At 42.0% G+C, this 14,347-nt stretch overlaps 1 protein-coding gene across 21 annotated transcripts in view; it reads right to left on the minus strand.

Annotated features, from left to right (window-relative positions):
- BPTF (bromodomain PHD finger transcription factor) overlaps nt 1–14,347 on the minus strand; it is a 162,474-nt gene that overhangs the window by 117,998 nt on the left and 30,129 nt on the right. For all 21 annotated transcript variants that reach the window (XM_039475823.2, XM_074388873.1, XM_074388874.1 and 18 more), the window contains exon 3: nt 1,412–1,635. In XM_039475823.2, coding sequence (XP_039331757.1) covers nt 1,412–1,635 — 224 coding nt within the window. The remainder of the gene's footprint in view (nt 1–1,411; nt 1,636–14,347) is intronic.

Genomic DNA, 14,347 nt, shown 5'->3' on the forward strand with positions numbered 1-14,347 from the left:
AGATATCCAACAATCTACACTCACAGAAATAAATGCCTGAAAAAATAAATGAATAAACAAATCTGTGCAGAAAAATTCCAATTTAACGTATGTAGATACTGCCCCTTCAAGAAGGTAGAACATAACTCCCCACCCCCTAAGTGTGGCTGTTTATAGTGACTTGTTTCCACAAGTACAGTATTGGGGGGCTGAGGGGATGGGGGAAGATGTGGAGAAACCTGACAAACACTGCTTCACCCAGGGGACCGAGGCTGACATCATCAGCAGTAAATAACGATGACAGTATGCACTCTCGATAAGATGCAGATTGCACTTCACCTCTGTGGTCTTCCTCCCCAAAATGCATAAACCTAGGCTAACCATGAGAAAAACCTACAATGAATGCATACTACAAAATACCTAACTAGTACTCCTCAAAACTGTCAAGGCCGTCAAAAACAAGGAAAGTCTGAGAAACTGACAATCTAGAGCAAAACATGATGACTAAATATCATGTGGTATAGGATCATGAGGCAGAAAAGTTTCCTTAGTAAAAACTAAGGAAATCTGAATAAAATATGGACTTGAGTTAATAACAGTGTATCAATACTGGTCCAATAGTTATAACAAATATCCCACACGAATCTAAGACATAAATAACAGGGGCAACCAAGTGCAGGATATATGGAAACTCTCTACTATCTTTGCAACTTTTGTATAAACCTAAAACTATTCTAAAATTTAAAGTTTTCTTCTTTTAAAAAGGCAAAAAGTTCAAAAAGAATATTATTTCTTAAAATTAAAAACTGGAATGCCAAAAAAGTTTAATAAGGTACTTGAATTAAAAAAAGAAACTAAGATTTTGGGGAATATTAGTAATGAATGACCCAAGGCAGAAATAAAACACTAAAATGTATAGCATCCCTAATTTATGCTGGAATAAACAAGGTTCTCTTGGGAAAATGAAATATGGAGAACTAAAGTAAAATATACACACAGTCATGCACTGTACAATGTTTTGGTCAACCAGGAACCACATACGTGACATTGATCCCATAATATTATATGTAGTACCTTTTTAAATGTTTAGATATGGTTAGATACACAAATCCCTGCCATTGTGCTACAGCTGCTTATGGGATTCAGTAGAGTCACATGACGTACAGGTTTGGAGCCTACCAGCAACAGGCTATACCATATAACCAAGGTGTACAGGAAGCCCTACCATCTAGGTTTGTATAAGTGTACTCTTATGATGTTCACACAATGATGACATCGCCAAATGACACATTTTTCAGAATGTATTCCCAGCATTAAGCAATACATGACTGTACTTGAAAATTTTAATCTATTTTCAAATTTTACAGTGATTTCATACCAACAGTTTAGCTCAGACTTAACAAAAATAAAATGAGAAAAATGCCCTTCTCACCATTAGCTGCTGCCAGAAAGGACTTGTTACTGCCCCGAGCCTTATTGGTCAGGTCTTCAGTTATGTCCATGTGTCGGTGGATTTCTTCACGCATTTCTTCTAGAATTTTGCAGAGTTCTGCTTCCCAATAATCTTTGTCTAGACAGTCAATTAATTCTGCCAGCTGGACCTTTGTACTGTAGTACCAAATTTTCTTTTCATTTTCATTTTCTGTATCTTCTTCTCTGTTTAAAAATGGGGGGAAATACTTTACATGTTAGACGTAATGTCACTTATCTGACAGTTTCATCTACCCAGTGAAAAGTTAAAACAAAGTTTATGCACTAAAACTCAATATATGTGCTCACAAGAGATCCCTGCAGGCCTTACTCAAACTTGATTTACTCTGAGAAAGGACATATAAAATACATGACACAAAGAAAGATTAACTCAAAATTCAGAACCACGTGAGAGTACTTTGTGGAAGCCAGTTTTAGCTACATCTCAATCAACTTTAAGATCATCAATGTAACAATATGATGAACAGAATGTTTTTAGAATTATTTTAGAAGAAAATAAATTTATTTTAGAGACAGGGTCTCACTGTCTCCCAGGCTAGACTGCATGGCACCGTCATGGCTCATTGTGTACTCAGACTCCTAGGCTCAAGCAAGTCTTCTGCCTCAGCCTCCTAAGTAGCTAGGACTACAGACATGTGCCACCATACCTGGCTAACTTTATAATAAAATTTAGAAACAGTTCCATCAAAATAGTATAAATGCTTTGCTAAGTTCTTGTTCTTGAAGGAGTCATCTCTAATATCTCATCCCTCTTCTTTACTTCTGTACAACTGAAGCTCAAACTGCAGAGAAGAGGAGCTTCCTCTCCTGCCTAAAATCCTCCTAAGCTTCTATTTACTTTTAATGGAGTTAAAGATCAATAGAGATGGTCACTAACTTGTGAAAGAAACAAGGCAAATTAATGTCTAGGACTAGACATAGAGGAACACATATAATGGGATTTCTGTTTCCACTCAAAAGGAATTCAAGAGTATGTGTGAGACACTTGAAGACAATGAGTCTGATTTTCCTGTTTACTCAATGGCAAACTGAGGGAAGTGAAAGAACAGGGCTTTAGGAGAGATCTGGCTTTAAATCTGCTTATAAGATATGTGGACATGGACAAGACACAACCGCTCTGAGTCTCTAACCCATTTTATTTACCTCACTTGTAAAATGAAGATATAAGCCGGGCGCGGTGGCTCAAGCCTGTAATCCCAGCACTTTGGGAGGCTGAGGCGGGTGGATCACGAGGTCAAGAGATCGAGACCATCCTGGTCAACATGGTGAAACCCCGTCTCTACTAAAAGGTGCAAAAAAATTAGCTGGGCATGGTGGCACGTGCCTGTAATCCCAGCTACTCCGGAGGCTGAGGCAGGAGAATTGCCTGAACCCAGGAGGCGGAGGTTGCGGTGAGCCGAGATCGTGCCATTGCACTCCAGCCTGGGTAACAAGAGCGAAACTCCGTCTCAAAAAAAAAAAAAGAAGAAGATATAACAAAACCTGCCTTCAGGCCACATAAGACTTAAAGGTATACCGACTGATTAAGCATCTATCATAGTGTCTGGCACATCAGTGATCAATAAATGTTAAATATTATTAAAGTAATAAATGAATAAAAATTTAGCAGCATTCCCTGAATAAGTCATTCAGTTATTCTGAAGAAGGGCTATATTAAATCACAGATAAATAAAAGGAAACAAGTAGAGTATCCTTAATCTGAAACTCTGAAATCCAAAAGTTTCTGAGTGCCAACATGCCATTCAAAGGAATGCTCATTGGAGCATTTCAGATTTTCAGATTAGGAATGCTCAACTGGGAGGTATAATGCAAATGTTCCAAAGTCTGTAACACTTCTGGTCCAGAGCATTTTAGATAAGGGATACTCAACCTATACAGTGTTCAGTGACTTAACATTTTTCTTCTTAAAGCCACAGAAGAATAAATTCATTAAAGCAAAACAGTGGGCAAAACCCACTAATCCATTCAAAGAAAAGCTGCGGGTTTTTTGGTCTGTTTTGTTGTATTTAACTTTTTTCTTTTTTTTTTTTGAGATGGAGTCTCACTCTGTTGCCCACGCTGGAGTGCAGTGGTGTGATCTTGGCTCACCACAACCCTCACGTCCCAGGTTCAAGTGATTCTCCTGCCTCAGCCCCCCAAGTAGCTAGGACTATAGCCATGTGCCACCACGCCCAGCCAATTTTCATAATTTTAGTAGAGACAGGGTTTTGCCATGTTGGCCAGGCTGGTCTTGAACTCCTGGCCTCAAGCAATCCACCCTCTTTGGCCTCCCAAAGTGCTGGGATTATAGGCGTGAGCCACCCTGCCGGGCTAAAAAGTTTTTTGTTTTTTTTTTTAAGATGGAGTTTCGCTCTTGTTACCCAGGTTGGAGTGCCATGGCGCGATCTCTGCTCACTGCAACCTCCGCCTCCTGGGTTCAGGCAATTCTCCTGCCTCAGCCTCCTGAGTAGCTGGGATTACAGGCACGCGCCACCATGCCCAGCTACTTTTTTGTGTTTTTAGTAGACACGGGGTTTCACAATGTTGGCCAGGATGGTCTCGATCTCTTGACCTCATGATCCACCATGCCCGGCCAAGTTTTTTTTTTTTTTATGCTTAGGTCCTTGGCTTACATACACAGTTTATATAATCAAAATTATCTGCTCTCATTGTAAAAGTGACAACAGCTTTCCTGTATAAATATACATTATGTATGTATATTTGGTTTTGGAGTTACAATGTGGTTCTGCAGAAGCTTTGGATCCTATAAGGCCTACCATGTTCCTCAGCTTCACCCAAGCCTAAAGGTACCACTCAGCACACATTCTCAAGGACTCATAGGGTGTCAAAGAAAAGACAGGCTGACAAGCAAAGGTTTGCTAAAAATATAATTAAGAGCAAACACACATATTATACGTCTACAATTTAAAGCTTCTTTTTTTTTTTTTTTTTTGAGACGGAGTTTCGCTCTTGTTACCCAGGCTGGAGTGCAATGGCGCGATCTCGGCTCACCGCAACCTCCGCCTCCTGGGTTCAGGCAATTCTCCTGCCTCAGCCTCCTGAGTAGCTGGGATTACAGGCACGAGCCACCATGCCCAGCTAATTTTTTGTATTTTTAGTAGAGACGGGGTTTCACCTTGTTGACCAAGATGGTCTCGATCTCTTGACCTTGTGATCCACCCGCCTCGGCCTCCCAAAGTGCTGGGATTACAGGCTTGAGCCACCGCGCCCGGCCTTAAAGCTTCTTTGACTTTTACCTAGGCTAGAGAAGTAGACGGTTAATAACTAACAGTAAGGATAAAGTTTAATTTCTAAACAAACCCAGAGAAATGAAGAATAAAGAACACTAGTGAAATTAGTTGAATAATGTCCCTGAAGTTCACGTCCACTTGAAGCCTCAGGATGTGATCTTATTTGGAAATAGGATCTTTGCAGATGTAATTAAGGATCTTGAAATAAAAATCATCTGGATTAAGGGTGGCCCCAGGGTGACACATTAAAAAAAAAGTAATGGGCTGGGTGTGGTGGCTCACGCTTATAATCCCAGCACTTTGGGAGGCCAAGGCGAACAGATTACAAGGTCAGGAGATGGAGATCATCCTGGCTAACATGGTGAAACGCCATCTCTACCAAAAATACAAAAAATTAGCTGGGCATGATGGCACGTGCCTGTAGTCCCAGCTACTCAGGAGGCTAAGGCAGAAGATCACTTAAACCTGGGAGGCAGAGATTGTGGTGAGCCAAGATCGTGTCACTGCACTCCAGCATGACAGAGTAAGACTCCATCGTTAAAAAAAAAAAAAAGAAAAGAAAAGAAAAGAAAAAAAGAAAAGAAGGTAATGTGAAGACAGAGGCAGAGACTGGAGTGATGTGTCTGTAAACCAAGAAATGCCAATGACTGCAGAAGCTAGGAGACAGGCATAGAATAGATTCTCTTTGAGAGCCTTCAGAAAAAACCAACCCTGCTGACTCATGATTTCAGACTTCTGGCTTCCAGGACTGTGAGACAATAAATTCATATTTTTTAAAGCTACTCCATTTGTAGTACTTTGTCATAGTGGCCTTAGGAAACTCCCAACTTTTGGAACAGGAAGTGGGTGCTACTGCTAACATACCTAAAAATGTGAAAGCGGCTTTGGAATCGAGTTATGGAAGAGGCTGGAAGAACTGTTAAATGCTTGGTAGAAAAAACCTTGAAAAGATGGCAACAGGCAGATTGGAATTATGCTGCCAGCAAGCCAAGGACACTTGGGATGCTAGAAACTAGAAAAGGCCAAAAAAAGAAAGGATTATTTCCTAGAGCCTACAGAGGGATGATGGCTCTGCTGACACCTTTGAGTTCAGACTTCTATTCTCCAAAACTGTTAAATGATACTTTGTTACAGCGGCACCAGGAAACTGATACAACTAGCAATTCAGCAATTAAAGACACAAGCTGGGTCCTAAGCTCTTCGTCAAGCAGCCCAAGCAGTGCTTAGAAGCACATATTCTGGAGCCAGAATGCCTGGGTTCAAATTCTGATTCCACTACTTAGTAGTTGCATGATCTTGGATAAATTACTTAAAACTCTCTATGCCTCAATCTCTCCATCTGAAAAATAGGGTGACGGTACGTATCAAGACACTGTTGTTAGTATTAAATGAATTAAAATATATAAAGTGCTTAGAGTAGTACCAGCACTTCATGGGTATAATATACATACTTGTCATTATTTTCTTATGAATTACATAATATTTACCTTAAAATGAGTAACTAGGCCAGGTGCAGGGGCTCATGCCTGTAATCCCAGCATTTTGGGAGGCTGACGCAGGTAGATCACCTGAGGTCAGAAGTTCCAGACCAGCCTGGCCAAGATGGTGAAACCCTGTCTCTACTAATAATATAAAAATTAGCCGGGCATGGGGGTGGGCACCAGTAATCCCAGCTACTTGGGAGGCTGAGGCAGGAGAATCACTTGAACCTGGGAGGCAGAAGTTGCAGTGAGCTGAGATTGTGCCACTGCACTCCAGCCTGGGTGACAGAGTAAGACTTGTCTGAAAAAACAAAACAAAACAAAAAAACTATTGGTAGGATGGGTGTTTTAAAAAGCGAAGACGCAAGAGGTTAAGGGGTTCAGGGAAAGAAAGCCCTAGGAAGTGGCATAAATAGGCTGAGACTTCAAGAATGAGTTAGTTAGCTAAGACGTTTTTAGGTGCTTTGGTTTGCTTTTTATTTATTTTGTTTTAAGTGTTAGAAAGCAAGAGAATTAAATGTACAGTTAGGGATCTGTGCTAAAGAATCTGAACTTTCTGTTAAGGGCAAATGGAAGTAATTAAAAGGTTTTTCAACTTAGGGGAAAGAAGACTCGATCAAAATTGCTGTTTTAAAAAATCCAACTATGGCCAGGCATGGTGGCTCACGCTGTAATCACAGTATGTTGGGAGGTCAAGGTGGGCTGATCACCTAAGGTCAGGAGTTTGAGATCAGCCTGGCCAACATGGTAAAACCTGTCTCTACTAAAAATACAAAATTAGCCAGGCATGGTGGCAGGCACCTGTAATCCCAGCTACCTGGGAGGCTGAGGTAGGAGAATTGTTTGAATCCCAGAAGCAGGGGTTGCAGTGAGCCAAAATTGCACCACTGCACTCCTGCCTGGGTGAGACTCGGTCTCAAAAAAAAAAAAAAAAAAAATCTTGGACAGTTGAGGTAGGGGGTTACATATAGATCACTTCAGGGGTGACTGACTAATTGAGATGACACTGGCTTGTATCATGAAGGGACAGTGAGAATGGAGAGAAACTGATTCAATATTTATTTTAAAGGCATAACAAACAATAAAGGAAGTTTATTCCCATGCTTCTAGCTTGAGCAGCTGTGGAACAGTAATCCCACTTACTAAGATGAGAACACTGAGTGAAAAGTAGGTAATGGAGGGAAATGATGAGTTCAGTTTTAGGCATGTTTGAGGTGCCTCCTTTGCAGACACGTCCAGGAGACTGGACAGAACTGAATGTGGACAGCAGGAATACAGACACAGGTCTGATGGCAGCTAAAGTCAGTAAGTTAATATGTGGCTTATAGTTAGAATGGGGAGTAGAAAGCCATATAGATTTAAACACATAGTTTAGTTCATTTGGAAAATGAAAAGAATACAGATTTTAAAAGTGCTGTTTAAAGGTGTACAGTGATTCACACCAGTTGTAATCCTAGCACTTTAGGAGGCCAAGGCTGGAGGATCACTTGAGCCCAGGAGTTCGAGACTAGTCTGGCAACATAGTGAGACTCTGTCTCTACAAAAAAATAAAATGCTGTGCTCATGTCATTTTATTTAGAATGGAGAGTGACAGAAAAATGTGCTTATCTAATCTGGCAATTTCTATTTTAGTAAGTCCTAATTTCAGAGCAAAGGATTGATAGGTTAAAAGCAATAGTTAAGAAAGATTGGCCCAGGCCGGGTGCGGTGGCTCAAGCCTGTAATCCCAGCACTTTGGGAGGCCGAGGCGGGTGGATCACGAGGTCAAGAGATCGAGACCATCCTGGTCAACATGGTGAAACCCCGTCTCTACTAATGGTGCAAAAAATTAGCTGGGCATGGTGGTGTGTGCCTGTAATCCCAGCTACTCCGGAGGCTGAGGCAGGAGAATTGCCTGAACCCAGGAGGCGGAGGTTGCGGTGAGCCGAGATCTCGCCATTGCACTCCAGCCTGGGTAACAAGGGCGAAACTCCGTCTCAAAAAAAAAAAAAAAAAAAAGAAAGATTGGCCCACTTACATAATGAATTAAAACTGACCTCTAAGTTATATGCTGAATATGTCTTAGCTCCTCAGACAGACTATATATTTATGTATATGAACTTTTTTTATTATATGCTTCACTAACCTATAAAAATGACATATTTTTAAGCACTTATCAAATAAACATTTTCTACTTGATTCTACATTGGAAAATACTCAAAATATCAGAGCATGGAAGAAGATATCCTATTTGTCTGAAATCCTCTTTAAAATCTGTGCACTTTATTATATACCAAAAAAGGCAATTTGAATGATAACTATAGCTTTTAAAACAAATAAACTTAAATGAACAGTTTTATTGACAAACATAAGTAAATAATTTTACTGTTCCATTAAGAAAAATAGAATATTTGATTTCTTGACAATGTGTCAAAAATCCACCCACAGGTATTTAAAAAGTCATTTGAAGTCATGTGATTTCAAAGGTCTGCATTTATTTCACTATAAGACAGGATATATTTTGCTTCCCTGAATGTTTTTTCATATATTGATACTGATATATCATAAAATAGAATGTTTCTGAAATCCCACTTAGTTTAGATTATTTTTAAATGCCTTTACTTCGCCGGGCGCGGTGGCTCAAGCCTGTAATCCCAGCACTTTGGGAGGCCGAGGCGGGTGGATCACGAGGTCAAAAGATCGAGACCATCCTGGTCAACATGGTGAAACCCCATCTCTACTAAAAATACAAAAAATTAGCTGGGCATGGTGGCGCGTGCCTGTAATCCCAGCTACTCAGAAGGCTGAGGCAGGAGAATTGCTTGAACCCAGGAGGCGGAGGTTGCGGTGAGCTGAGATCGTGCCATTGCACTCCAGCCTGGGTAACAAGAGCGAAACTTCATCTCAAAAAAAAAAAAAAAAATGCCTTTACTTCAAATTTTTAAAGATTTCATAAATACTTACTGCAGATATAACAAAAACCATTATAGTATCTTTCTCCTCAAGTTATAAGCATAAGTTTTAACAGCTAAACAATGCAAGTTGCAGATTTCCCACAAAGATGGTTTGATAGCTAGACTACATTATAAAATAAGGTACTGAAAATACTTTTATAAAACACATTCTGAAAAAAATTCCAGGTTCTAAGAGCCATAAGGTCTTGGACAAATCAAAGGCAAATTATTTAACCTCTTTGAGATTTAGTCTCTTAATACATAAAATGCAGACAAAAATGGTGCCTGCAAGGCAGGGCATAGTGGCTCAGGCCTGTAATACCATCCCTCTGGGAGGCTAAGGTGGGAGGACTGCTTCAACCCAGGAGTTTGAGACCAGCCTGGGCAAGACAGTAAGACCTCTATAAAATAAAAAACTTAGCTGGGCATGGTGGCAGGCACTGTAGTCCCAGCTCCTAGGGAGGATGAGGTGGGAGGATGGCCTAAGCCTGGGAGATTGAGGCTGCAGTGAGCCATGATCATGCCACTGCACTCCAGCCTGGGCAACAGTGAAACCCCATGTCCAAAAGTAATTAATTAATTAAAAATAAAATAAAAATTAAGGCCAGACGCAGTGGCTCACGCCTGTAATCCCAGCACTTTGGGAGGCCGAGGCAGGTGGATCATGAGGTCAAGAGATCGAGACCATCTGGTCAACATGGTGAAACCCCGTCTCTATTAAAAATACAAAAGATTAGCTGGGCGTGGTGGCGCGTGCCTGTAATCCCAGCTGCTCAGGAGGCTGAGGCAGGAGAATTGCCTGAACAAGGAGGCGGAGGTTGCGGTGATCCGAGATCGAGCCATTGCACTCCAGCCTGGGTAACGAAAGCGAAACTCCGTCTCAAATAAATAAATAAATAAAATAAAATAAAAATTAAAGGCGGGGCAAGGTGGCTCATACTTGTAATCCCAGCACTTTGGGAGGCCGAGGTAGGTGGACCACAAGGGTCAGGAGATCAAGACCATCCTGGCTAATTCGGTGAAACTCCATCTCCACTAAAAACACAAAACATTAGCCAGGTGTGGTGGCCCGTGCCTGTGGTCTCAACCACTCGGGAGGCTGAGACAGAAAAATCACTTGAACCCAGGAGGCAGGGGTTGCAGTGGGCTGACATTGGGCCACTGCACTCCAGCCTGGGCTACAGACTGCGACTCCGTCTCAATCAAAAAAAATTTTAAAATATAGTATCTGCATTGTTGGGCTGTTGGGAGGATTAATTCAAAAATACATAAAATGCTTAGGACATCGTGAAGCACACAAGGAAGTGCTCAATAAATGTTGCTCTTGGCTATTACTAATTTATCACAACTAGTTTCTATTTACAGGTCTCTGAAACGAAGACCTATACCACTTATTACTGTATAATGAGCCTTAAAGATGTCAAAGTTTTCCTGCATGTGGACAAGGTACTTTTGGTCTCTAGCTAGCCAAAAACAGTAGTACAGGAAAAGAAACAGTGAGAGTAAACATCCAAAGGGTAAGGAAAAGCAGCACAGCAAAGGAAGGCACAGGAATGGAAGAACTGGAATAAGGACTGAGTATTTACCTCCTAATTTGTTGCCAGTCATCCTGACAACTGAGTTCCTTTCAGGAGGGCATCTGAGACTGCGTGAACATGACCTGCTAACTGTTGAATGTCTATACAAAGTACAAACACCGGGCTCCCTGACAGTCAGCGTGACTGAATTTCCACTTATAATGACAATACAGCAGTCAACTTTTTTTTTTTTTTGAGACAAAATTTCTCTCTTTTGCCCAGGCTGCAGCGCAATGGCGCGATCTCTGCTCACTGCAACCTCTCCCTCCTGGGTTCAAGCAATTCTCCTGCTTCAACCTCCCGAGTAGCTGAGATTACAGGTGCCAGCCACCATGCCCAGCTAATTTTTGTATACTTAGTAGAGACACGGTTTTACCATGTTGACCAGGCTGGTCTTGAACTCCTGACCTCAGGTGATCCACCCTCCTTAGCGTTCCAAAGTGCTGGGATTACAGGCATGAGCCCCCTTTCTTCTTTTTTTGAGACAGACAGAGTCTCTCTCCATCACCCAGGCTGGAGTGCAGTGGCACCATCTCAGCTGACTGCCACCTCTGCTTCCTGGGTTCAAGCGATTCTTGTGCCTCAGCTTCCCGAGAGCAGTAAACTTTTAAAATGTGGTTACAGTTATTTCACCATTTGCAATGACCTTGCTGACAAAGGTTTCCGTGTTACCACCTCAACAGCAAAATGTCAAAACAAAAAAACAGCACAATGAATACCATGACCAGATGTTTGGGAGGTAAGTGAGCAAGAAAAGACAAAAATTACATATTTTACACTTATTTCGTAAAATAACTGATCCAAACTAAAAGACACAAAATATACATTTAAAACCTTATGTATCATTTCTCATAGCAGTTTCTCAAGGTGACAGATTTAATTTTGCTCCCTCCTAAAACCTTCTTAAAACCAAGCGGAAAAAATATTGCTAGGCTGGATGCAGTGGCTCATGCGTATAATCCCAACACTTTGAGTGTCCGAGGTGGGCAGATAGCTTGAGCTCACGAATTTGAGACCAGCCTGGGTAACATGGCAAAACCCTGTCTCTATAAAAAATGCAAAAATTAGCTGGGTGTGGTGGCACACAACTGTAGTCCCAGCTACTTGGGGGGGCTGAAGCAGAGGACTGCTTTAGCCCAGGAGGTCAAGGCTGCAGTTAGCTGAGACAGCGACACTGCACTCCAGAGCTTGGGTGACAAAGTGACACCCTATCTTTAAATTAAAAACAAACAAACAAACAACAACAAAAAACTGTTAAAGACAAACTCATAAGGATAAAGTAGAAGGCACAAAATAACAACAACAACAAAATTCTGAAAGTAGATGAACTAGTGATTACTGCCTCAGCAGAGCCAAGAAAGCCCAATCTCAAACTAAAAAGGAAGGTCAGGTTTAGAACACAATCCTCAAAGAACAATGATAACGAGGAGAGGCGTCTCTAGAACGGTGAACTGGCTGGAAGCTGTTTATAGAGCAGATTCCTAAACCAGTTCTCTCCCCTTTAAGCTGCCAAAGGTCTAGTCCAGGCATCCCCAAACTGCATGTGGCCCCCTGAGGCCATTTATCCGGCCCCCCTCCGCCGCACTTCGGGAAGGGGCACCTCTTTCATTGGTGGTCAGTGAGAGGAGCACAGGATGTGGCGGCCCTCCAGCGGTCTGAGGGACAGTGAACTGGCCCCCTGTGTAAAAAGTTTGGGGATGCCTGGTCTAGTCTCTAGAGGAGGTAAACTGAGGTTCTCTGGACTGGGAGAAACCACACTCAGTTGTGAACAAAGGTACTGTACAGAAAACTGAGGGTTTAAGTGACAATACACATAGTAAATGCTGTGTGCATTATAAAGGAAGCCTTCTTCCCCAACTCAGCCATCAGAATACCACTAGCAAGACCTTCATGTTTCAAGCAGGACACAGGAAAAGAAAAGGCCTTTCCATGCCATCTTTCCTCTAGAGCAGGCGTCCCCAAACTACGGCCTGCGGGCCACATGCGGCCCCCTGAGGCCATTTATCCGGCCCCCCGCCGCACTTCAGGAAGGGGCACCTCTTTCATTGGTGGTCAGTGAGAGGAGCACAGTATGTGGCGGCCCTCCAATGGTCTGAGGGACAGTGACAGTGAACTGGCCCCCTGTGTAAAAAGTTTGGAGACGCCTGCTCCAGAGCTTACTCTCGAGGCTAGACCTCAAGATACTGATAAGAGGGACTTCCCCCCAAGAAAACAGACAAGGAAAATCATGCAATGGTTCAATCAAAATTGATAAGGCCCACTCACTTGCTCAGAGCTTCCAATTGGCTACACAGTACCACAATGTTAATGAGGAGCAGAAAATTAGGAATAAACACGTGAGTATGAAATAGAAAAACCAAAACAAAGAATAGGAAGAAGCAACTTAGAAGAAACAGACCATGCACAGAAGACAGAAAAAAAAACTGTCATTAATATCCACAGAAAGGTAAGAACAAATTCTATATCCAATAAGACACAGAAACTGGACTTCATTATTTTTTTTAAAGGAAGATTCTAAAAATAAAAGAGCTCTTAGATAATAAAAATACAGTTAGCAGAAAAGAAAAACTGGATAGTAGAGTTGGACGACCAAGACAAGGAAATCTTGAAAAACTGAACACATACACACACCCAAAGAGAGAGAGACAAAGAGGAAAACTGGAAAGAAAAGGTAAGAAAGAAGACAAAAACAGGAAGTCCAATGTTCAATAAAACCATAGCTCAAGATAAATACAAGAAGGAAAAGAGGAGGAAGTTGTCAAGAGAAGTTCTCAGAACAACTGCCAGATTGAAAATACCCACCAAAAATACCTGGTGGATGAAAACAGCCCACACAAGGGCATATCACTGTAAAACTGAGGAACACCACAGACAGCGAAGATTCTATAAGCTTCCAGCCACAAAGAATCAAGAATCAATGGAGATTCAGATTTCTCCACAGCACAGTGATAAAGTCTGTACTCTCCTTTCCATGCCCGGCTCTGACAGTCATTTCATCCTACCAGATTTTTTGATTTGACCTAATTCTAAGAACTGGAAGAAGGCTTTGAAGGCTTCAGAAGCTGAAAACACAAGGTAGCCCATCCCCCTGACCATATACCTACAGGATGTCAGATACTCAGTCCATACGACAACCCTGCCTGATGCCCTGACTGAGGTAAACCCTGAGACTGTCTCCCAGTCTTGCCCACAGACTTCCCAGGAGAGCTTCTTGAAAACCCTCGGAAACACTGAGGTCAGACTATGATCCTGAGTCTGTTGGAATCATCCCCTCCTGGGGGATTACAACCAATCCTGGCAGAGCTGATCTTTTTCTTGCTGCTCCATTTTACATACAGATAGGGTAAAACCAAAAAAGAGAAGTAAAACAATCTTAACACCAAAGCTAGGGGTGGATGACCTGAGCTAGGCTACAGGGGAACATAACCAAAAACAGGCCCATGGTGGCATTCCACCTAGAAGCATTCTTTTTGAGACAGAATCTGTCTCCGTCACCCAGGTTGGAATGCACTGGCATGCTCTCAGCTCACTGAAGCCTCTGCCTCCTAGGTTCAAGCAATTGTCCTGCCTCAGCCTTCTGAATAGCTGGGATTACAGGTGCGTGCCACCACACTTGGCTAATTTTTGTATTTTCAGTAGTGGTGGGGTTTCACCAT

This window comes from Saimiri boliviensis, chromosome 17 (genome assembly GCF_048565385.1).
Source record: "Saimiri boliviensis isolate mSaiBol1 chromosome 17, mSaiBol1.pri, whole genome shotgun sequence".
Taxonomy (NCBI): Eukaryota; Metazoa; Chordata; class Mammalia; order Primates; family Cebidae; genus Saimiri; species Saimiri boliviensis.